This window comes from Psammomys obesus, unplaced genomic scaffold, assembly GCF_907164565.1.
Source record: "Psammomys obesus unplaced genomic scaffold, mPsaObe1.curated_primary_1811, whole genome shotgun sequence".
Classification (NCBI taxonomy): Eukaryota; Metazoa; Chordata; class Mammalia; order Rodentia; family Muridae; genus Psammomys; species Psammomys obesus.
In genome coordinates this window covers 3,553,711-3,576,925 of record NW_026585686.1, presented here as the reverse complement: position 1 = coordinate 3,576,925, position 23,215 = coordinate 3,553,711, and the positions used below count along the sequence as shown (strand labels likewise).

General features: G+C 39.1%; 1 protein-coding gene across 2 annotated transcripts in view; it reads left to right on the top strand.

The window, feature by feature from the left end:
- The window catches only part of Cntln (centlein), a 292,210-nt gene that overhangs the window by 3,993 nt on the left and 265,002 nt on the right, over positions 1 to 23,215 (top strand). For both annotated transcript variants that reach the window (XM_055629436.1, XM_055629442.1), the window contains exon 2: positions 1,450 to 1,538. In XM_055629436.1, coding sequence (XP_055485411.1) covers positions 1,450 to 1,538 — 89 coding nt within the window. The remainder of the gene's footprint in view (positions 1 to 1,449; positions 1,539 to 23,215) is intronic.

Sequence of the window (23,215 nt, the reverse complement as noted above, 5' to 3'; positions counted from 1 at the left end):
TACCTTTTAAACATTTATTTGGAATTGCCACGTAGGTTATTGGCAATACAAGTCTGAAGAGATGAAATATAGAGAGGTTAGTTAGTAAAACTATGGTTCTTACATAAGATCAGGTAGGTCACTGACTTTTAACTTTGAGTACACCTCAGAGCTTTCAAAGAATTCTAATACTTGGACCTTATCTGAGACCAGTTAATCAAAACCTCTACGTCATTTTATTTAAAGGTCTCCAAAGTGATTTCTGTCAACCAGAATTAATAATAACTGTATCCAATAAGTTTGAAACTGTCTACTGGGTTTGGCAGTTTAAAAGATCATTGGAAATAATGTTAGCATGTTAGTATAGAGAGAAATTTATTTTCCATGTGTAATCTTCTTTGGTGAGACATCTGTTTAGAACTTATTCTTTTTAAATTACCCTGTTTATTTAACTACTGATTTTTAAGAATTCTTTGTGTATTTTGGATATAAGTATTTTTTTTATCAGATATATCTTTTATAAATACTTTCTTTTAATTACTGACCTTTTTTGTCTTTATTTAAAAAATATTTTATTAATTTCTTGAGGATTTTATACAATGCATTTTCATTGTATTCGTCCCACTCCTCCCTTAACTTCTCCTAAATCTACTCTACCTCCTTACCCCATGTTTCTCCCTGCCACTCAGAATAACACATTGAGTCCAACTCATGCTGTCCATATATGCCTGTGTGTGGGCCTATTCACTGGAACGTTGTTGATCTTCCAGGGGACACACGCTTAAAGAGAACTGGCTTTCTTCCTCTGGAAGCCATGGACTTGCCATAGCTTCTCAGAAGGGGGTAAGGGCCCCCAGGTCTTTTCCCCGGGGAAGGAGAAAATCTTATTGGAGGACATTGCGGAGTGAATGGGGTGAGAAAGTGGAGGCAGCGGCCATGCCGCTCTTTCCTGGAGTTTTGTGGTCCAGGGAACTGCAATGCAGAGCAGTTGGCGTAGGGCAGGCACCTTTTAGAGTAAATCTCCATGGCAGCATTTGTACCACAAAGGGTGAACAACAGACTGTCAATTTAAGGAGTTGTTAAAGGAAGGTCTTCCTACCACACTTCTAAAAGGTCTAAAGTTTTTTCTTTTGGTGTAAGGATATTTTGCCTACATGTACATCTGTGTATCATGTATGTGCAATGTCCAAGGAATCAAAAAGTGGGCAGAACCCCCTGGGAATGGAGTTATGGATGATTGTAAGTCACTCTGGGTGCTGGGCATTGAACCCATGTCCTTTAGAAAAGTAACTAGTGCTGTTAACCACTGAGCCATCTCTCCAGCCCCTTCCTGCAGTACTTTAAAAGGATTCATTCGTATAATAACAGACACAGTGGTAAAATGATTGTTTTCCATCTTTAAAGTTAGCATAATATAATTCTCATATGAATACAAAACAATGCACTTAAAATACTTTTTATTTCCTTAAGGCTGACAAAGAATTTGTATGGTCTTTGTGGAAACGTCTTCAGACAACAAATCCAGATCTCACTCAAACTGTCAGTTTGGTTGTGGAAAGGTGAGCTTTCAAATTATTACTATTTTTATTTTTTATGTGTGTAGGGTTTGTTGGATTGATTTGTCTTCAGTGTAAAGTTTAAAACTGTCAGTCATAATTACAACATTGTAATTACTAGGTTTATAACAAGAAATGCCAGATTCCTCAAGTACATATAGGTCCTCTGTTCTGCTCACATGTATATGATGTGCATGTACGAAATGGGGTCTCATGTTGCCCAGGCTGACCTTGTGCTTGCTATGTAGCTGTGGATGACCTCATTCACCTGCTTCTCCTAAGTGCTGGGATCTTCTTCCAATCAGTTTGCAGGTATGAGAAAACTACGGCTTAGGCATGGCTTAAGAGAGTGTATAAAGTATGCCTCATTTTTAGGAGAAGCCTGTTGTCTGGCTTCTTACTTGCCAGGTTGTCCTGATAGAGAACTTCCTAGACTGACTCAGTTTTCTTCATTACGTAATTGCAACATGTACTTGAAAGCCTGAGATGACTTTGTCAGAGTAGGGGAAGTGTTCTGGAGTAAGTTGAGAGTTTCCATTTATTCTTCAATATTGCCCTGTAGGGATGCTCAGTCATTTAACTGTGGATTATGGAGCCTCTCTGTGGTCATTAGAAACACTGGAGTGATGCTGGTACTCCTCACCACACATTTAGTATGCAGTAGTCCCCTGATATTTAACACAGTGATTAACACACTTGCTTTCCTATTAAATGGATTTCATTATGGTTCCTAAATGAGAAGCTAAACATATGGATATCCTTTCATTTCCTCATTTCTTTGCTGGAATCAAGCTCCTGTAACCTGTTTATCACTTTTGATTACTTCAGCTGTATTCTTCTTTGGAGTCTCTAGCCCTGGTATTATTCTAACCTTATCTGTTCTTTTTCATGTTAAAATCTGTGATATATGCCATACTATGCCAAAATTGACCATCCTTGATCATCGTAGACTCCTAAAATACTGTAATTGGCCTTTTCTCATGTTGCTTGTATGTCCAATTTTTCAATCACACTTTCCTTTTTCAGAATTATGTTTTTTGTTAAAGCTCTCTGGTTGCTTCTTCAGTATTAAGATTGAGATTAAATGTTTTCCATTTCTATTTTTAATCTGAAACAGTGTAAGCTTTCTAGGAAAGTCTTGGCTGTTGAATTGACATTTCTGTGATTTTATTCTTCATTCTTCTTTTTCCAACTTAAAATGCTATCCTCAATTTTTAATTGCGTTTTGGTTGAGCAGAAGGAAATACTGAAATATCAGCTAGGCTATTTTCTCAACCTTTATAATTTCTACTTTATACTTTTAAGATACTAATGTATATTTTGTAGAAAATACATGTGTACACATTTTTAAATAAATATATATTGGCAGTGTGTACTCAAGCTCAAAAGCTTTTTGATTTTAAGATGTATAATAAGGTTTTTGGATGTTATTGCTTAATAGCTGTGATTTTCAAAATGTAGTGTATATAATTTGTGTATAATTAGTAAGAGTTCTCTAGAGTAACAGAACTAATAAAATAAATATATGTTAAAAAGCATGTATTAGATTGGTTTACACAATATGGGCAGGGTAATCCAACAATATTTATCCACTAGAGAGGCTGAGAAGCTGGTAGGAGGCTGGATGCCTCTTCATCCTAGGATGATACTGAAGGCCTGGAGGATTCTTGGAAGGTTCCTCGTCATCAGTCTATAGAGGAAGGCTAAAGAAGCTAGCTTCCCATATCAGTGTAAAATGGCAGGAGTAATAGCAGCAACAGAGTAGATACCCTGATCAGCAAGGAGTAAAGCTGAGCAGACAGAAGCAGCAGTTTCTATGGGACCTCTTTATATTTAGGAGGTACTGTCCAGGCTGGGGGAAAATCTTCTCTACTGACTTTATCCTGCTGGAAATAGCCCTGTGGTCTTGTCTAGAGGCTTATCTCCTAGTCAGTTCCAGATCAAGTCAGGTTGACAACTGTGATGGCTAGTTTGCATTGTCAGCTTGGCTGGATCTGGAGCTGGGTGTTCTCTGAGGTATTTCTGGATCATATTATTTTAAGTGGGAAGACCAACCCTATATGTGGGTGTCATCACTTGGTGAAATCCCAGAAAAAAAGGACATGGAGAAAGAAAAGCTTTGCTTTCACCTACTTGCATTCACTCCTGCTGGCACATACATGGAACCTATTGCTGCTACTGCTGATTCCTTTGCTTTGTGGGTTTCCAATGTGGACTGAAGATCAGAAGCTCTCTAGGAATCCTCCAGGCCTTTAGTAATGTATTGGGACTGCTGAAGGATCCAGCGTCATGGACTGAACAACTACTTGTTTCTTAGCTTCTCTGGTATGATACACATGGTATACAATTACCTTGTATATTGTGTAAGCCAGTCTAATAAATTATCATTTATTATGCATACATTCTATCATTTCTATTTTTTTTTTAGAGAATCCTGACTAATACAACAACTGTAGTGGCTTGAATACGTATGGCCGTCATAGAGGCATATGTTTGAATGCTTGGCCATAGGGAGTGTGGTCTATTAGGAGGTGTGGTCTTATTGAAGGAAGTATGTCACTGTGGAAGCAGGCTTTGAGGTCATATATGCTCAAGCTACAACTAGTATGGCACAGAGGCTCTTTTTGATGCCTGTAGACCAAGATGTAGAACTCTCAACTCCTTCTCTATCACCATGTCTGCCATGTTTTCTGCCATGACAATAATGGACTAAACCTCTGAACTATAGGAAAGCCCTAATAAGTGTTTTCCTTTATAAGAGTTGCCATGGTGATGGTGTCTCTTCACAGCAATGGAATCTGTAACTAAGACAACAACTAAGACTAACATCACTCAACATATACTTAAAAAATGTTTAAAATGCTATTCTTTTAGACAGACATACACAGTGTGTCAAATCTATAGGGTGGGATCAAAGAATCTAAAAAATAACTTTCCAGATAATTCTGATGTTGTAGTTCATAGTTTCCTCTGTGAAATGTCTTAAATTTTGAGTTGATTTTTAAAATTGGACACCTGTTAGTGCAGTTTCTAATGTTATGACTATGTAAATATTTTCTAGGCGAACCAGCTAGTATATTTACATTCATTTATAAGTGCTTGTTCTACCCCACAACCTGGATCTTCCAAAGAGGAAATGTTCTAAATGGTGAAGTCAAATAGAATACAGAAAGTTAATTTATCATTTGACAACAGCTAATTATTTACCATTAATTATATAAATTGTGCTCTGTTTGGATATGTTGATATCTAAGTTTTGGTTTTCCTGGATAGTGCTCCAGTGTCCTGGAATTTATAGTTGTCCTTCTTTGTGCTTTTTCTTGTAAAATATTGTTAGGGCCCAGGTTGGGTGTTGCCAGTTTCTTGGTCTCTTATTGAAGGAACTGAATAAGTGCTCATATAGATTTGTAAAACAAACAGGTAATTTTTTTTGTAGCTAAGTGATAGTATAAACTATAGGAGGCTATGCTGTTAAGACCAACAGAAAGGACCACAAATGAGAGTACTTTTGGTGGTCCCCGTGGAATTTAGAAGAACATAGGAAAGTTCTTTATTTTGAACAACAGATTAAGTCACATATTCATTTTCCCACTGTACATGTTCCTTTCCAGTTACCTCTGATTTTAATCAAGTGCACACTCAACTCTGCATAGGCATAATGTGGTAAATAGTGAATAAGGGATTGTCTCTAAGGGTTCACTTGAACAACACAGTTGGCCTTACTGTACCTGAACCTAAAACCAGTTTTTGTCAGATTGACGACCCATCTGTTTGTACTTGATTCATTGAAAATGTCTAAATTTGATTGCTATGAGGCATGTTGGTTGGAGTTCTGTCTGTGTTATTGTTCAGAGATGACAGCACAGGTAGCCACATGCAGGTGAAGTTTGAGAGGTCTGACATCCTTCGATGTCAGAGTGTGAGTGTGTGTACTACATGCAAGTGAAGGATGTAGGCTGCCAAGTACATTACAAACGCCAGCAGTGATGTCCAGTTCTTTGATAAGAGCCAAACAGCTGGAAGTGACTCTGACTCTGACCACCGGGAGTGAGAAAATACAATCTTTTCTATCATACTACCAAAAATTCTCCACCACTCTCTAGTCCTTTTCAGTCTAGAGTATAGACCTTTCGACAATATAAACTGATCTAGGAAGAATCTCCTCCTAATTGTATCATATTGATAAAACATCTCATGGATCTACCCAAGCCCTGAGGAAATTGTCACTTTCCTCAGGGGATAACATTTCTTGGCTTGCCAAGACTGGATTAGAGTAAGACATGACTCTTTAACTATGCCTAGTTCCCATAATCCCCTCAACTTCTCATTCAGTAGTTAACCTCACCTAAGTCAGAAGCACCTTTCATAAGAGGCTTACTGGAAGGAGATCACATTCTCTAGCTGGAGGATGCCAAAAGCCACTTCTTGTTTTCAGGGACACTAGAGTAAGAAAAATGACATAGGTTATGTAGGAGCTTATCCCTAACTCTAAGGAAGCAAACGTGATAATGCATTATGTCCATCTAAGCTGAGCATAAAGACATTCACTCTTTTGAGGAGGGATTCCATAAAGAGACACCCTGGGAATATATGCCCTGTTCTTCTATCTTTAAGGGATGTCCTTTTTGGAGTAGCAGGCCAAAAGTTCTCCATTTTCTCACTTCCTCGCCATTTCCCACTCTTCATTGAAGATTGTCATGGGAAACTACCCTTGCTGTTCTGCTAGACTCTCTTCTCCAGTATCGCCTCAATCATTAATAAAAGTTTGTGACGTTATATTGTACTTTAACATTAGCTGGCCCTAATAAAAATTGAACTATAGAGAGAGTTGGTCCCCAAATGACCATGATTATATATAATATCATCTTTTAGCTACATCTTTCCTGCAAAAGACACAAAAAAGGGAGCTGAGATTGCATATGTGAAGGCATTCCTAGCTCTCTGGCAAGACATCTCCATTTACTAAGGAACCAGGGAAGCTCCACAGAAGTGAACTCCACCTCGACCCTGGCTCCGATCCTGACATTGTAATGGTTTAATCCCCGAAGATACATCTTTTAGGGGAAATCTCTCACCATCATCCCTGTGATGGTTCATCAACTCAGATTGCATCTGGAGCCTGTAACTTAATCTGTGTGATATATGCTTAAAATTAGATACATCATGAGAAGAGACATGCACAGTAGAGGAAATGACCTAATGTATCAATCAGGACAAAGAAGCACCTTCAGCATGCCCCTTGGTAACCAAACTCCATAAGAGGAAGCCTTTAACAGGGACTAGGGCCCTTGAATACACTCCCTCATGTGGCCCACTGTCAATCAATCTGTATATTCGTTTTTTTTTTTCTCTGAATAGGGCCTCAGCTGAAATAACATACTGAATTTTATTTGAATTTTTCAATTTTATAAATAAAATTTTTACTTCTAAAATTATATTTGATTTTTTAATTTTTAAAGTAATCTTTAATAGAATAACTTTTTAGTCCTTCTGATTATAATTTTAAACTTTTGTTTTTTGCGTTATCTTTGTTTCTTAAAAATATTTTTATTTGTAATTTCATACATGCTTGCAGTGTATTAAGATAATGTCTATCCCTGCTCCTCCAACTCCTTCCTGACACTCTCTTTTTCTTGCTTCACCATCCTCCTCCTCCTCTTCCTTTTCTTCTTGAAAGGCAGAGGCACTGTGCCATGAGATACAAATGGGCAGAAGAGTGGAGTTCCTACTTCTCGGCTGCAGCATGCCTGGACTTGGCCTCAGTAAGAGTTAGCTAGAGCAGGAAGAAGAATATGGAAGAAAGGGACACTATTCTTGGCTTGCAGCTTCCTTCAGTGTGTTCTTCATGACGCTGAGCTGGAATGTCGTAGGAAGGGAACTGTCTTGATGCAGACACCACACAGTTCCTTCTTTTCATTTTTTATTTAATTTTTATAAATAGATGCTTTTTTACGTGTTTTCCCCAGGACTCTTTCTAGAAGCTGTATGTGATTATATTTTATGTGTTTTAACTTTCAACAATTTCACTAGGAAGCAAATTTGAGGAACTTTTCTTTTTTTAAAATAATTTATTTATTTTGTTATTCTCTGTGAATTGGTATTTTGTCTGTATGTATAGCAGTGTCAGATCCCCTGGAACTGGAGGTATAGACTGTTGTAAGCTGCTGTATGAGTGCTGGGAATTGAACCTGGGTCCTCTGAAAGAGCAGCCAGTGCTCATAACCACCAAGCCATCTCTCCAGCCTCTTAAGGGACTTTTTAGAACGCATGTCCAAACGTTATCACTTGATGTTTGTTGTTTTAAACTGTTAAATTTTGGATGGGTTTTGATTCAGTAGTAGATGACCTAAGCACTAGACCAAAAGCTACAGACAATTATAATCATGAGTTATGCAGGCTGAGGAAGTAACTCAGCTGTGAGTAGCTCATTGCAGTTTGCAGATCCTGTCACAAACATAATATTAGGCAAATAATGTGGTAGCTCTTCTTTGCAGAGTAGTTTTTAAAAACATTTGCTAAGCACACACACACACTCACCCCCTTCAGCACATATAACTTCTACCAGCAACTTAAGAAGGCTCTTGTGTGTGCCACATCCTGGATATAGCATTACTTTCACACTTTTGTTATTTTGCTTATCTGAAAGATTAAAAACAACAACAAACAAACAAACAAACAAAAAAAACCCAAACAACAACAACAACAACAACAACCCTGTGTCTTGGAATAGTTTGATTTGCATTTCTTTTACTTTATACACATTAGGTCTGAGATCCATGTTATACTATCTGCCGTGGACTTTTTCTTACATCTTTGTATATCCATTGCCTTTGGCATTTCTAATCCGTGTGCTATGGAGCCATTCAAACCTAGTATATTGTGTGTAGAGCTTAACTGGCTTTTCCTTTGGAGTTACTTTACTACCTAACTTTCTCACTGCCACAGATATGCCATCTTCCTTCTCTCTAAATTTCACATCTTGAGGGTAATCTTTGATACCTTTTAGCCTTATTTCTAACAGAAAATCAATTCCCAAGTTCAGTCCCTTTCTCCTTTGCAGTGTCACTCAAACCTAGTAATTCTTCTGTGTCCTTAACTTCTAAATCCTTTATCTTGGCTCTGTCTCAGCTGTGAACATCACACTGACTTCTTTTTCAAAATTGGTCTGTTTTGCCTCTTTTTGCTTTGAAGCAAAGCAAGATGTAAGATACCAAAGGGGAGAAATTGTAAAATTCAGGTTGGAAGTAGTCAGTGGAAAATTTGAGGTTAATTTACTGGGTATCAGGAGAAAATTTATAGCTGTTTGTAAGTACACACATGGCCATATATTAAATAGTGTTGAAAATTATTAACTAAATGTCATCTGTCAGATACTGCCAGAAGTAGGAGAAAGAAAGTTCTATATTTAGTCATTAATGCTGTCTAAGTGGAAGACATTTTTAGAAATGAAAATTTTGTAGTGGAATTTGATAAGCATTATGAAAAGGATATTCATATTATTATAATTATGTTTTTGATTTCTAGATAGAGACATACAATATTCTTAATTCTATTTTGAGTAGAAGTGTATTACATCGTTGAAAATTCAACTTTTGATTTCCTTAATAGTAATATGACATGAACATCAAATAATATATACATTATATTTTTCTTATGTGCTAGTAGAATATAATTTCTTATTAATTGTAGGTTGTGCTGGTTAGTTTTTATTGTTACTTGAGACAACTGAGTGTTATCTGGGAGCAACCAACATCAGTGGAGGAATTGCCAAGATCAGACTGGCCTGTGGTCATTTCTGTGAGAGATTATCTGTACAAATGATTGATGTAGGAGGGTCTAGTCTCTATTCCACTGTGAGTGGCACCACGATTAGGTAGGTAGGTGTGAGCTATGCAAGAAAGGTAGCTGAGCATGAGCCAGTGAGTGAGCCAGGGGCATCATTCCATCATGGTTCTGCTTCAATTCTTGATTTAATTTCTACCCTCATTTTTCTCAGTGATGAACTGTGACCTGAAAGTGTAAGCTCAAAGAAACCCTTTTCTTCCCTAAGTTTCTTTTGCTTATGATGTTTACGATAAAAAAGAAACTAGAACATAGGTTTTTGAGGGTTTTTTTTTCCTTTTAAAATAAATGTTTGCTGCCAAAGCACATTTTATATATGACATTTTTATTAGGTCTGTAAACTCTCTAATAGTCTGCTGTATCCTTTGACTGAATGCTTGTTTCTGATGTACCCCTGAAGAGTCCTCACCCCTAGCTAGCTTTTCTTCTAATACTGATCAGAGATCATGTGTATCTGGGGCAGGAGAGAGTGGTGAAGGTAATCTCTGGAGAGGGAGGGTCTTGTGACCTATTTCCTCATCCTGTGAGGGAATATCAGCAGGCATCACAATAGTCTAGTTCTTTGCTAAGATGATGGGCCAATATGTACCAGATTACCTCAGCGACACTACTTCTTGATGACTGATGGTCTTGTCATATCCTGAGGGAATACTACATAATACTACATATTTTAAACTACTTATGAAATAGGTATCATATACAACTATAATGGTTTAATGTCAGTTTTTCAGCCTGATTGGATCTGGAATCTGCTAAGAGCTACTGCCATGGATGGGTCTATAAGTTTATTTCCTGAAGCAAGGAAGACAATACAGCCAGTCCTGATGAGACCTGATAGGCTAGGGTCAGATGGAAGGGGAAAAAGACCTCCCCTATCAGTGAATTGGGGAAGGGGCATGGGAGGAGAAGAAGAAGGGAGGGCAGAATTGGGAGGGGATGAAGGAGGGGGACTACAGTTGGAATACAAAGTGAATAAATTGTAGTAAATTAAAAAAAAGAAAGACCCTTTTCTAGAGTGGACAGCACCTCCCATTGGCAACCTACTTGTATGAGGGCTGAGAGAAAAATCAGTGCTGTTTTTGCCTGCCTATTTTTGTTCCTTGCTGGCTAGTGTATGTATTCATATGCTCTTGATGTTGCTGCTTCCATCCTTCACTGACATTGAAATCTACCATTTGGCTTTCCAGTGTAGGCTGAAGACCAGTTTTTCTGGAATTTCCCAGGCCTTTAGTACCAATTTGGGACTGTTGAGACCTTCAGTGTAGTGCCCCGAACAGCTTCCAGGTTCTTGGCCTCCCCTCTGTGTAGACAGCTTTTGTTGGATTGCCCAGCCCAATTGAATTTTATAGTTCAATTTTATTTATTTATGTAATAATTCCCCTTTGTTTTTTATCTTTATTTTTTTTTAAATATTAATCACAGGTTATTTACTTTGTATCCCAGCTGTAGCCCCCTCCCTCAGTCCCTCCCAATCCCACTCTCCCTCCCTCATCTCCTCCCTGCCACTCTCTAAGTCCACTGCTAGGGGAGGTCCTCCTCCCCTTCTATCTGACCCTAGCTGATCAGGTATCTTCAGTACTGGCTGCAATGTCCTCTGTGAATTAGCAAGGCTGTTCCTCCCTCGAGGGCAAGGGAGGTAAAGGAGCCAGTCCTTGAATTCATGTTAGAAATAGGTCCTGTTCCCCTTACCAACTTGGATAATAAGGTACCATGGGCTAAATCCAAGCAGAGGTTCTAGGTTATATACGTACATAGTCCTTGGTTGGAGAAACAGTCTCATAGAGGAATCCCGTGCCCTGATATATTTTATCCTTGTGAAGCTCCTGTCCTCTCCCAGTCATATTAACTCCCCCTTTTATCATATGATTCCTTGTAGTCTACTGAAGGTTTGGTTATGAGTCTCAGCATCTGCTTTGATACAGTGCTAGGCAGAGTCTTTCAGAGGCTCTGTGGTAGGCTCCTGTCCTGTTTCTTGTTTTCTCCTATTTCCCATGTCCATCCCATTTGTCGAGGATTGATCATCTTACCCCGGGTCCTCTTTCTTGTTTATCTTCTTTAGGTGCACATATTTTAGAATATTTATCCTATCTTATAGAACTATGTAAGTGAGTATATGCCATGTGTGTCTTTCTGCTCTTGGGTTGCCTCACTCACGATGATCTTTTCTAGAACCCACCATTTGCCTGCAAAGTTCATGATTTCCTCCTTTTTGATTGCTGAGTAGTATTCCACTGTGTGAAAGTACCAAAATTTCTGTTTCCATTCCTCCGTTGATGGACATCTGGGTTGTTTCCAGGTTCTGGCTATTACAAATAAAGCTGCTATAAACATGGTTGAGCAAATGTCCTTCTTGTGTACTTGAGGATCTTTTGGATATATGCCTAGGAGTGGTATAGCTGGATCTTGAGGAAGCACTATTCCTAATTGTCTGAGAAAGCGCCAGATTGATTTCCAAAGCGGTTGTTTGGTTGTTCCAAAGTTTACATTCCCACCAGCAGTGGAGGAGGGTTCCCCTTTCTCCACAACCTCTCCAGCATGTGTTGTTACTTGAGTTTTTAAACTTTGCCATTCTGATGGGTGTAAGGTGAAATCTCAGGGTCGTTTTGATTTGCATCTCTCTGATGGCTAAGGACGTTGAGCATCTCTTTAGGTGTTTCTCTGCCATTCTACATTCCTCTACAGAGAATTCTCTGTTTAGCTCCTTATCCCATTTTTTAATTGGATTGCTTGATTTATTGCTTTTTAACTTCTTTAGTTCTTTATAAATTCTGGATATCAGCCCTCTATCAGATATAAATTGGTGAAGATCCTTTCTCAGTCTGTAGGCTGTCGTTTTGTTCTGACAACAGTGTCTTTTGCTTTACAGAAGCTTTTCAGTTTTATGAGCTCCCATTTATTGATTGTTGCTCTTAGACCCTGTGCTGTTGGTGTTCTGTTCAGGAAGTTGTCTCCTGTGCCAATGAGTTCTAGGCTCTTTCCCACTTTTTTTTTCTAACTGATTCATTGTGTCTGGTTTTATGTTGAGGTCTTTGATCCACTTGGACTTTAGTTTTGTGCAGGGTGATAAGTATGTATCTATTTGCATTTTTCCACATGTTGACATCCAGTTGGACCAGCACCATTTGTTGAAGGTGCTGTCTTTTTTTCCATTGAATGGTTTTTGCTTCTTTGTCAAAAATCAAGTATTCATAGATGTGTGGATTTATTTCTGGATCTTCTATTTGGTTCCATTGATCCCCCTTTCTGTTTGTATGCTAATACCATGAAGTTTTTATTGCTATTGCTCTGTAGTACAGCTTGAGATCGGGGATGGAGATACCTCCAGATGATCTGTTGTTGTACATGATCGTTTTGGAGATTCTGTTTTTTTTTTTTGTTGTTGTTGTTGTTTCTCCATATGAAGCTGAGAATCTTTCTTTTAAGGTCTGTAAAGAATTGAGTTGGTATTTTGATGGGAATTGCATTGAATCTGTAGATTGCTTTTGGCAGGATGGCCATTTTCACTATGTTAATCCTACCAATCCATGAGCACGGGACATCTTTCCATCTTCTGATATCTTTTTCAATTTCTTTCTTCAGAGACTTGAAGTTGTTTTCAAACAGGTCTTTCACTTGCTTGGTTAGAGTCACCCCAAGGTACTTTAAGTTATTGGTGGCTATTTTGAAGGGTGTTGTTTCCCTGATTTCTTTCTTGGCCCTTTATTCTTTGGTATACAGGAGGGCTTCCAATTTTTTTGAGTTGATTTTGTATCCAGCCACTTTGCTGAAGGTGTTTATTAGCTGAAGGAGTTCTCTGGTTGAATTTTGGGGGTTGCTCATGTATACTATCATATCATTGCAAATAGTGAATCTTTGACCTCATCCTTTTTCCCTTTTGTATCCCCTGATCTCCTTTAGTTGTCTTATTGCTTTAACTAGGACTTCAGGTACTATGTTGAAGAGATAAGGAGAGAGCGAGCAGCCTTGCCTTGGCCCTGAATTCAGTTTTAATTGCATTTACTATGTTTAGGTATGTGTAGCACACTCTTAACTAATTTGTGTGTGTGTGTGTGTGTGTGTGTGTGTGTGTGTGGGCCTGAGTGTATGCATGTGCACCATGTATGTGCAGGAACCTGCACAGGTTAGAAGAGGTTAGGTGTTAGATCCCTGGAACTGGAGTTATAACCAATTGTGAGCTGCCATGTGGGTAATGGGGAATGGTCCTGGATTTTCTTGCCAGAACATTTACCCACTGAGCCGTCATCTCTACAGTTGCTACAGTATTCATAATTAAGCTCTTAGGAAGACTTAATTGAGGGAGGGGGCTTCAATAGGGATATATAATGAATAAATTGCGAAGAAAATATTTAAAAAGGAGCCTCATTCATTGTTTAATTATGTGTCTGTAGATAGAGTGGCATGGTGGAGTTACGTGCATGTGATTGCAGGTGCCTACAGAGGCCAGGAGTTATAGGCAGCTGTGAGCCATCTGATGTGGATACTGGAAATCAAACTCAGAGCCCCTGAAAGAGCTGCAAGCACTGTTCCCTAGTGATCAGTCTCCAGTCAAGATTATATTCCTGAGCCTCCCTAGAGTTATTTTGTTTATGGATGGCATTTAAATTATTATTTTTTTTTATGGGAGCATGAGGTTCGGTATTTTCTACATTAGGTATCCTGCAGTTACTGGTTTTAAATTACATATTAAAAAGATAATTAAATTTTTTGAATTAAACATCATTTTAAGTCTTCAGATATTCTGAAATTTAAAGTTTTGTGTGTATATTTTTAAAATTAATTTATTCTCTCATATATTACACCCTGATGGCTATTACACCCATGATATTTGCAGGCAAATGGTGGAACTAGAAAAGGCCATATTGAATGAGGTAACCCAGAAGCAGAAAGACACACATGATATATACTCACTCATAAGTGGTTATTAGCCATATAATATAGGATAAACATACTAAAATCTATCTCCTAAAGAAGCCAAACAACAAAGAAGAGCCTAGGAAAGATGCTCAATCCTCATTCAGACAGATAAACATGATAGACATTGGAAGCAAGAGAAGACAGTGAACAGGACAGGAGCCTACCATAGACGGCCTCTGAAAAACTCTTCTGATCGAGGTATTGAAGCAGAGGCTGAGACGCATAGCCAAACTTTGGGCAGAGTGTAGGGAATCTTATAAAAGAAGGGGGAGATAGAAAGACCTCGAGGGGACAGGACCTCCATAAAGAGACCAACAGAGCCAGAAAAACTGAGTCCTGGGAATCCTAAAGAGAATGATACCCCAACCAAAGACAATACCTAAAACCTCAGCTCAGATGTAGCCCATAGACTCAGTCTCCAAGTGGGGTCCCAAGTAAAGGGAGTAGGGACTTTTTCTGTCATGAACTCAGTGGCAGGCTCTCTGATTACCTCCTTATGGGGATGCAGCCTTGCCAGGCCACAGAGGAAGATAATGCAGCCAGTCCTGATGAGACCTGATAGGCTAGGGTCAAATGGAAGGGAGGAGGCCCTCCTCTATCAATGGACTATGGGAGGGGCATAGCAGAGAAAGAGGGAGGAAGGGTGGGATTGGGAAGAGATGAGGGAGAGGAACACAGCAGGGATAATATTGAATAAATTGTTAATAAGTGATAATAATAAAATTAATATTAAAAAAGATTAGGCACTTCCCCTCATGTTAAGGTTGGACAAAGCAACCCAGTAGGAGGATCAAGGCTCCTAAAAACATGCAAAAACATCAGAAATAGCTCCAGTTCCCTCTGTTAGAAGTCCCCACCAAAACACCAAGCCACAAAACTGTAACATTTATGTAAGGGCCTAGGTTAGACTCATGCAGGCTCCCCGATTGTTGGTTCAGTCTCAGTGAGCCCCTGTGAGTTCAGGTTTATTGATTTTGTGTATTTTCTTGTGGTGTCCTTGATCTCGTGGCTGTCCCCCCCCACACTTTTTTTCCTTTTTGCCAGTACTATTTGCTTCTACCTGTGGTCTCTGGGTCATCTGGCTTCTACTTTCTGACTCTCCCTGAAGTGTCAGAGGTGGGCTCCCTCTGTTGGCATGGGTCTCAAGCTGGATCAGTTATTGGTTAGACATTTCCACAACTTCTGTGCCACCTTTACTTCTGCACATCATGCTAGCAGGGTATGTTGTAGGTGAAAGGTTTTGTGGCTGGGTGAGTCTCCCTAACCCCCACTAGCAGTCTTGCCTGGCTATAGAAGATGGCCAGTTTAAGCTCTGTATCCTCCATTACTAGGAGTCTTAGCTAGGGCCACCCTAATGGATTCTTGGAAGTTTCCATTGCACTAGGTTTCTGTTTTGCCATTGAATTGTTCTTCCTCTTCCAGTTCCAGTTGTCTCACCCAGTTATCTCTCCCTGTATCCCCTCCCACCTGATCACTCCTGCTCCCTTCCCCTTCCTACCCCTCAGTCCACCCACAATATCTAGTCTAGTTTTTCTTCCCAGGGATATTCATGCATCTCCCCTTGAGCTCACTTTGTTACTTAGCTACTCTGGGTCTATGGATTGTAGCATGATTATTCATTATTTTACAGTTAATATTCACTTGTGAGTATGTATGGTGTTTGTCTTTCTGGGTCTGGGTTACCTCATTCAGGATGGATTTTTTTTTTCTAGTTCTATCTGTTTGTCTGGAAATCGCATGATGTCATTATCTGAGTAGTATTCCATTGTGTAAATGTACCACAATTTCTGTATCCATTCTCCGGTTGCGGGAATCTAGGTTGTTTTCAGATTCTAGCTATTACAGATAAAGCTGCTATAAACATAATTGAGCATGTGTCTTTGTAGTATGAAGCAGTGTTTTTTGTTTGTTTGCTTGCTTGGTTTTTTTTTTTTTTTTGGGGGGGGTGTATATACCTAGGAGTGGTATAGCTGGGTCCCGAGGCATAGTGATTACCAATTTTCTGAGAAACTGCCATATTGGTTTCCAAAGTGACTGAACAAGTTTTTATTCCCACCAGCAATGAAGGAGTATTCTCCTTGCTCCACATCCTCACCAGCATGAGCTGTCACTTTTGTTTTTTATCTTAGCCACTGTGACAAGTATAAGATGAAATCTCAGAATTGTTTTGTTTGCATTTTTCTGATTGCTAAGAATGTTGAATATTTCTTCAAGTGCATCTCAACCATTTGAGATTCCTCTGTTGAGAATTTTGTTAGATCTGTACCCTATTTTTCAGTTGGATTATTTAGTTGGCTGATGTCTAGTTTCTTGAGTTTTTTACATATTTTGGATAGTAGCTTTTTGTTGGATATGGAATTGGTAGAGATTTTTTTCCATTCTGTGGCCTGCCATTTTGTGCAAAGGATTCTATCCTTTGCTTTGCAGAAGATTTTCAGTTTCATTATGTCACTTTTTTTTTTGAATTTTATTTTTTTCTTATCAGTTACATTTTATTAACTCTAGCCGTGTCCCGATCCCTCATTCCCTCCCAGTCCCTCCCTCCCTCCCTCATCTCCACCATGCCCCTTTCCAAGTCCACTGATAGGGGGGACCTCCTCCCCATTCATCCGATCCTGTTTTATCAGGTATCTTCAGGACTGGCTGCGAAGCCCTCCTCTGTGGCCTAACAGGACTGCTCCTCCCTTGGGGGGTGGGGAGGCCAAAGAGCCAGTCATTGAGTTCCTGTTAGAAATAGTCCTTGTTCCCCTCACTATGGGAAACCAATTGGTTACTGAGCTACCACAGGCTACATCTGAGCAGGGGTTCTAGGTTACATTCATATATGGTCCTTGGTTGCATGTCAGTCTCAGAAAAGACCCTGTGCCCAGATATATTTGGTCCTTGTGGAGCTCCTATCCTTTCCTCATCAGACTAACTCCCCTTCTTTCTTATGATTCCCTGTACTCTGCCAAAGGTTTGGTCATGAGTCTTTGCTTTGAAAACACTGCTACTTAGAGTCTTTCAAATGCGCTCAGTAGACTCCTGTCAATGTTCAATGCGCATCCCCTCTGTCTTTCAACACGAGGATTGATAATCTTACCCCATGTCTGCTCTCTTGATTATCTTTTTTAGGTGTATAGATTTCATTATGTTTATCATATCTTATAGGTCTATATAAGTGAGTATATACCGTGTTTGTCTTTCTCCTTCTGGGATATTTCACTCAGGATGATCTTTTCTAGATCCCATCATTTGCCTGCAAATGTCATGATTTCCTCCTTTTTGATTGCTGAGTAGTATTCCATTGTGTAAAAATACCACAATTTCTGTACCCATTCCTCTGTTGATGGACATCTGGGTTGTTTCCAGGTTCTGGCTATTACAAATAAAGCTGCTATAAACATGGTTGAGCAAATATCCCTTTTGTGTACTTGAGCAAACTTTGGGTATATACCTAGCAGTGGTATAGCTGGGTCTTGAGGAAGCACTATTCCTAATTGTCTTAGAAAGCGCCGGATAGATTTCCAGAGTGGTTGTACCAGTTTACAATCCCACCAGCAGTGGAGGAGGGTTCCCCTTTCTCCACAACCTCTCCAGCATGTGTTGTCCCTTGAGTTTTTCATCTTGGCCATTCTGATGGGTGTAAGGTGATATCTCAGGGTCGTTTTGATTTGCATTTCCCTGATGGCTAATGAGGATGAGCATTTCTTTAAGTGTTTCTCTGCCATTCAATATTCCTCTGTCGAGAATTCTCTGTTTAGCTCTGTTCCCCATTTTTTAATTGGATTACTTGGTTTGCTGCTTTTCAGCTTCTTTAGTTCTTTGTATATAACTCGATATTAGTCCTCTGTCAGATAAAGGGTTAGTGAAGATTCTTTCCCAATCTGTAGGCAGTCGTTTTGTTTTGATGACAGTGTCCTTTGCTTTACAGAAGCTTTTCAGTTTCATGAGGTCCCATTTATTGATTGTTGCTCTTAGAGCCTGTGCTGTTGGTGTTCTGTTCAGCAAGTTGTCTCCTGTGCCAATGAGTTCTAGGCTGTTCCCCACTTTTTCTTCTAACAGATTTAGAGTATCTGGTTTTATGTTGAGGTCTTTGATCCACTTGGACTTTAGTTTTGTGCAGGGTGATAAATATAGATCTATTTTCATTTTTCTGCATGTGGACATCCAGTTGGACCAGCACCATTTGTTGAAGATGCTGTCTTTTTTCAATTGAACGGTTTTGGTTTCTTTGTCAAAAATCGAGTATTCATAGGTGTGTGGGTTTATTTCTGGGTCTTCTATTTGTTTCCATTGATCCTCCTTTCTGTTTTTATGCCAATACCATGCAGTTTTTATTACTATTGCTCTGTAGTACAACTTGAGATCGGGGATGGAGATACCTCCAGATGATATGTTGTTGTACAGGATTGTTTTGGAGATTCTGGGGTTTTTGTTTCTCCATATGAAGCTGAGAATCTTTTTTTCAAGGTCTGTAAAGAATTGAGTTGGTATTTTGATGGGAATTGCATTGAATCTGTAGATTGCTTTTGGCAGGATGGCCATTTTCACAATGTTAATCCTACCAATCCATGAGCACGGGAGATCTTTCCATCTTCTGAGATCTTCTTCAATTTCTTTCTTCAGAGACTTGAAGTTTTTCTCAAACAGGTCTTTCACTTGCTTGGTTAGTGTCACCCCAAGGTACTTTATGTGGTTAGTGGCTATTGTGAAGGGTGTTGTTTCCCTAATTTCTTTCTCGGCCATTTTGTTTTTGGAATACAGGAGGGCTTCTGATTTTTTTGAGTTGATTTTGTATCCTGCCACTTTGCTGAAGGTGTTTATCAACTGGAGGAGTTCTCTGGTTGAATTCTTGGGGTCGCTCATATATACTATCATATCATCTGCGAATAGTGACACTTTGACCTCTTCCTTTCCGATTTGTATCCCCTTGATCTCCTTTAGTTGTCTTATTGCTCTGGCTAGGACTTCAAGTACTATGTTGAAGAGGTAGGGAGAGAGTGGGCAGCCTTGCCTTGTCCCTGATTTCAGTGGTATTGATTTAAGTTTCTCTCCATTGAGTTTGATGTTGGCTATAGGCTTGCTGTATATTGCCTTTACTATGTTTAGATATGTGCCTTGTATTCCTGATCTCTCCAAGACTTTAAACATGAAGGGGTGTTGGACTTTGTCAAATGCTTTTTCAGCATCTAAGGAGATGATCATGTGGTTTTTCTCCTTCAGTTTGTTTATGTGGTGGATTACATTGATGGATTTCCGTATGTTGAACCACCCTTGCATGCCTGGGATGAAGCCTTCTTGGTCGTGGTGGATGATATCTTTGATGTGTTCTTGGATTCGGTTTGCAAGTATTTTATTGAGTATTTTTGCGTCAATGTTTATAAGAGAGATAGGTCTGAAGTTCTCTTTTTTTGTTGGGTCTTTGTGTGGTTTAGGTATCAGGGTGACTGTTGCTTCATAGAATGAGTTTGGTAATGTACCTTCTGTTTCTATTTTGTGGAATACTTTGAGGAGAATTGGTGTGAGCACTTCTTTGAAGGTCTGATAGAATTTTGCGTTGAAACCATCTGGCCCAGGGCTTTTTTTGGAGGGGAGACTGTGAATGACTGCTTCAATTTCCTTGGGGGATATAGAGCTGTTCAGTTTTTCTACCTGATCTTGACTTAATGTTGGAAGATGGAATCTATTAAGAAAATTGTCTATTTCATTTAGATTTTCAAATTTTGTGGCATATAGGCTTTTGTAGTATAACCTAATGATTGTTTGAATTTCCTCTGTGTCTGTAGTTATGTCAACCTTTTCATCTCTGATTTTGTTGATTTGGATAGATTCTCTCTGCTTTTTAGTTAGTTTGGCTAAGGGTTTGTCTATCTTGTTGATTTTCTCAAAGAATCAGCTTTTTGTTTCATTGATTCTTTGAATAGTTATATTTGTTTCTAATTGATTGATTTAAGCCCTGAGTTTGATTATTTCCAGCCTTCTGCTCCTCTTGGGTGTATCTGCTTCTTTTTTTTCTAGGGTTTTCAGTTGGGCCATTAAATTGTTTGTATGTGATGTTACGAATTTCTTCTTGCAGGCACTTGGTGCTATAAATTTTCCCCTGAGCACTGCTTTCAATGTGTCCCATAAATTTGGGTATGTTGTGCCTTCATTTTCATTGAATTCTAGGAAGTCTTTAATTTCTTTCTTTATTTCTTCCTTAACCCAGCTGTCGTTGAGTAACAGGTTGTTCAGTTTCCATGTGCGTGTAGGCTGTTTGTTATTTCTGTTGTTGTTGAGGTCCAGCTTAAGTCCATGGTGGTCAGATAGAATACAAGGGATTATTTCAACATTTTTTGTATCTGTTGAGGCTTTCTTTATGACCAACTATATGGTCTGTTTTGGAGATGGTTCCATGCGGTGCTGAAAAGAAGGTATACTCTATTGAGTTTGGATGAAAAGATCTGTAGATGTCTATTAGGTCCATTTGATTTAGGGTCTCTGTAAGTGTTTTTATTTCCCTATTTGTTTTCTGTCTAGTTGATCTGTCCCTTGGTGAGAGTGGAGTGTTGAAGTCTCCCACTATTAGGGTTTTAGGATCAATGTGTGATTTAAGCTTTAATATTGTTTCATTTACGAATGTAGGTGCTCTTGTTTTTGGGGCATAGATATTCAAAATTGTGATGTCCTCTTGGTGGATTTTTCCTTTGATGAGAATATAGTGGCCGTCCTTATCTTTTTTGATTAACTTGGGTTGAAAGTCTATTTTATTAGATATTAGGATGGCTACTCCCGCTTGTTTTCTGGAACCATTTGCTTGAAAGACATTTTTCCAGCCCTTTACTCTGAGGTAGTGTTTATCTTTGTTGCATAGGTGTGTTTCTTGGATGCAACAGAATGATGGATCCTGTTTCCACAACCATTCTGTTAGTCTGTGTCTTTTAATTGGGGAGTTGAGTCCGTTGATGTTGATAGAAACTAGTGACCAACAATTGTTACTTACTTTAGATGTGGTGTTGGTGGTGTCACTGAGTTTCATTGCTTGTCTTCTTTTTTTTTTTTTTTTTTTTTTGTTGTTGTTGTGTAGTTATCTATTTCCTCTGTTTCCTTCGATGTAGTTGTTTTCTTTGGTTTCGAGTTTCCCTTCTAGTAACTTCTGTAGAGCTGGGTTACTATGTAGATATTGTTTAAATTTGCTTTTGTTTTGGAATATCTTGAATTCTCTGTCTATGTTGATTGAAAGTTTTGCTGGGTATAGTAGTCTGGGTTGGAATCTTTGGTCCCTTAAGGACTGTATGATTTCTGTCCAGGCCCTTCTGGCTTTCATAGTTTCTGTTGAGAAATCTGGTGTGATTTCTGATAGGTCTACCTTCATATGTTACTTGGCCTTTTTCCCTTGCTGCTTTTAGAATTTTTTCTTTGTTTTGTAGGTTCAGTGTTTTGACTATGATGTGACGTGAAGAATTTCTTTTCTGGTCTAGTCTACTTGGTGTTCTGTAGGCCTCTTGTATGTTTATGGCCATCTCCTTCTTTAAGTTGGGAAAGTTTTCTTCTATAATTTTCTTGAAAATATTTTCCGGACCTTTGAGCCTGATGTCTTCTTTTTCTTCTACTCTTATTATTCTTAGGTTTTGTCTTTTCATGGTGTCCTTGATTTCTTAAATGTTTTGTGTTTGGAACTTTTCTGATTTTATTTTTTCTTTGAGAGACGTGTCAATTTCCGCAAGTGTATCTTCGGCTCCTGAGATTCTTTCTTCCATCTCTTGTATTCTGTTGGTGATGCTTACCTTTGTAGTGCCTGATCTTTTCTCTATGTTCTCTAGCTCCTGGTTTTTCTCTATTTGTGTTTTCTTTATTGATTCTAATTCTGTTTTCATGTCTTGCACCATTTCCTTCATCTGTTTGAATGTGGACTCCTGCTTTTCAATGATAGCTTCTATTTTTTTGTCCGTTTCCTCTCTATGTATCACTAATTGTGCCTCTACTTCTTTGGGTATAATTGCCTATATTTCTATGAGAGCTTTGTTTATTTCTTCTTTATTTGCCTTTATTTGTGTGGACATTTCTTTGAGAGCTTTGTGCATTTCTTCTCTGTTTGCCTCAATTTTCATGGTCATTTCTCTGAGAGCACAATTTGTTTCCTCTTGGTTAGTCTCGATTTCTTTGGTTATTTCTCTGAGGGCTTTGTTTATTTCATCTCTATGGGCCTCTAATAGCTGGAGAAACATAGTTTTGAGGTCGTTTTCTTGTATATCTAGTGAATTGAAGTGTCCATTTTTTGTGGGGTTGCTGGTGAGGTCATTATGTCCTGATTTTTGTTGGGAGTGTTCTTATGTCTGCCTCTAGCCATCTGGTTATTTATAATCCTCACTGGTTGTTCCTTGAGATTGTAGTTTGGGCTATGATCCTCTCTTTCTGTTTTCTGGACTGATTTTCAGGAAGATGAGAGAGGTTCACTGCTTTGGGAGTGTGCACTGTGTTTTCAGTTTTGCCTAAGTAAAGAATGTGATGCTGGCGCTATTCGCGTGCGCCTTTAGCGGGCGCAGTGTACATGCGCGTATTCTCTGACTATTGCAGTGGCCTGCAAGCCACTATTACGCAGTTCTGACTGAGATCCAGGGATTGTTTGCCTAGATTACCCTGGTAGACCTGCAAGGCAGAGGCTTCAATGTTGGGGTCGCTATCCCAAGAATCCCTCTGATGCCCACACTAGGAGTGTGGGTGGCAGGGATCTCGTCTGGTTGCTTCTGTGGAGAGGCCCTGGGTCTGGGGCAATCTCTCCCTAGAAGTCTCACTCACTCTCTTGCAGGACCAGTTGGAATGCACAGGGGTTCCCCTTGCTTACTACTCTCTTTTTTGGTCCTGCTGCGGAAGTGCACAGGTAGGCTAACAGTCAGCTCTGTGACACTCTGGCCACAGGACTCGGTGTCCACCTTTCCTGTGTGCTGCCTCTTTGTCCTTTC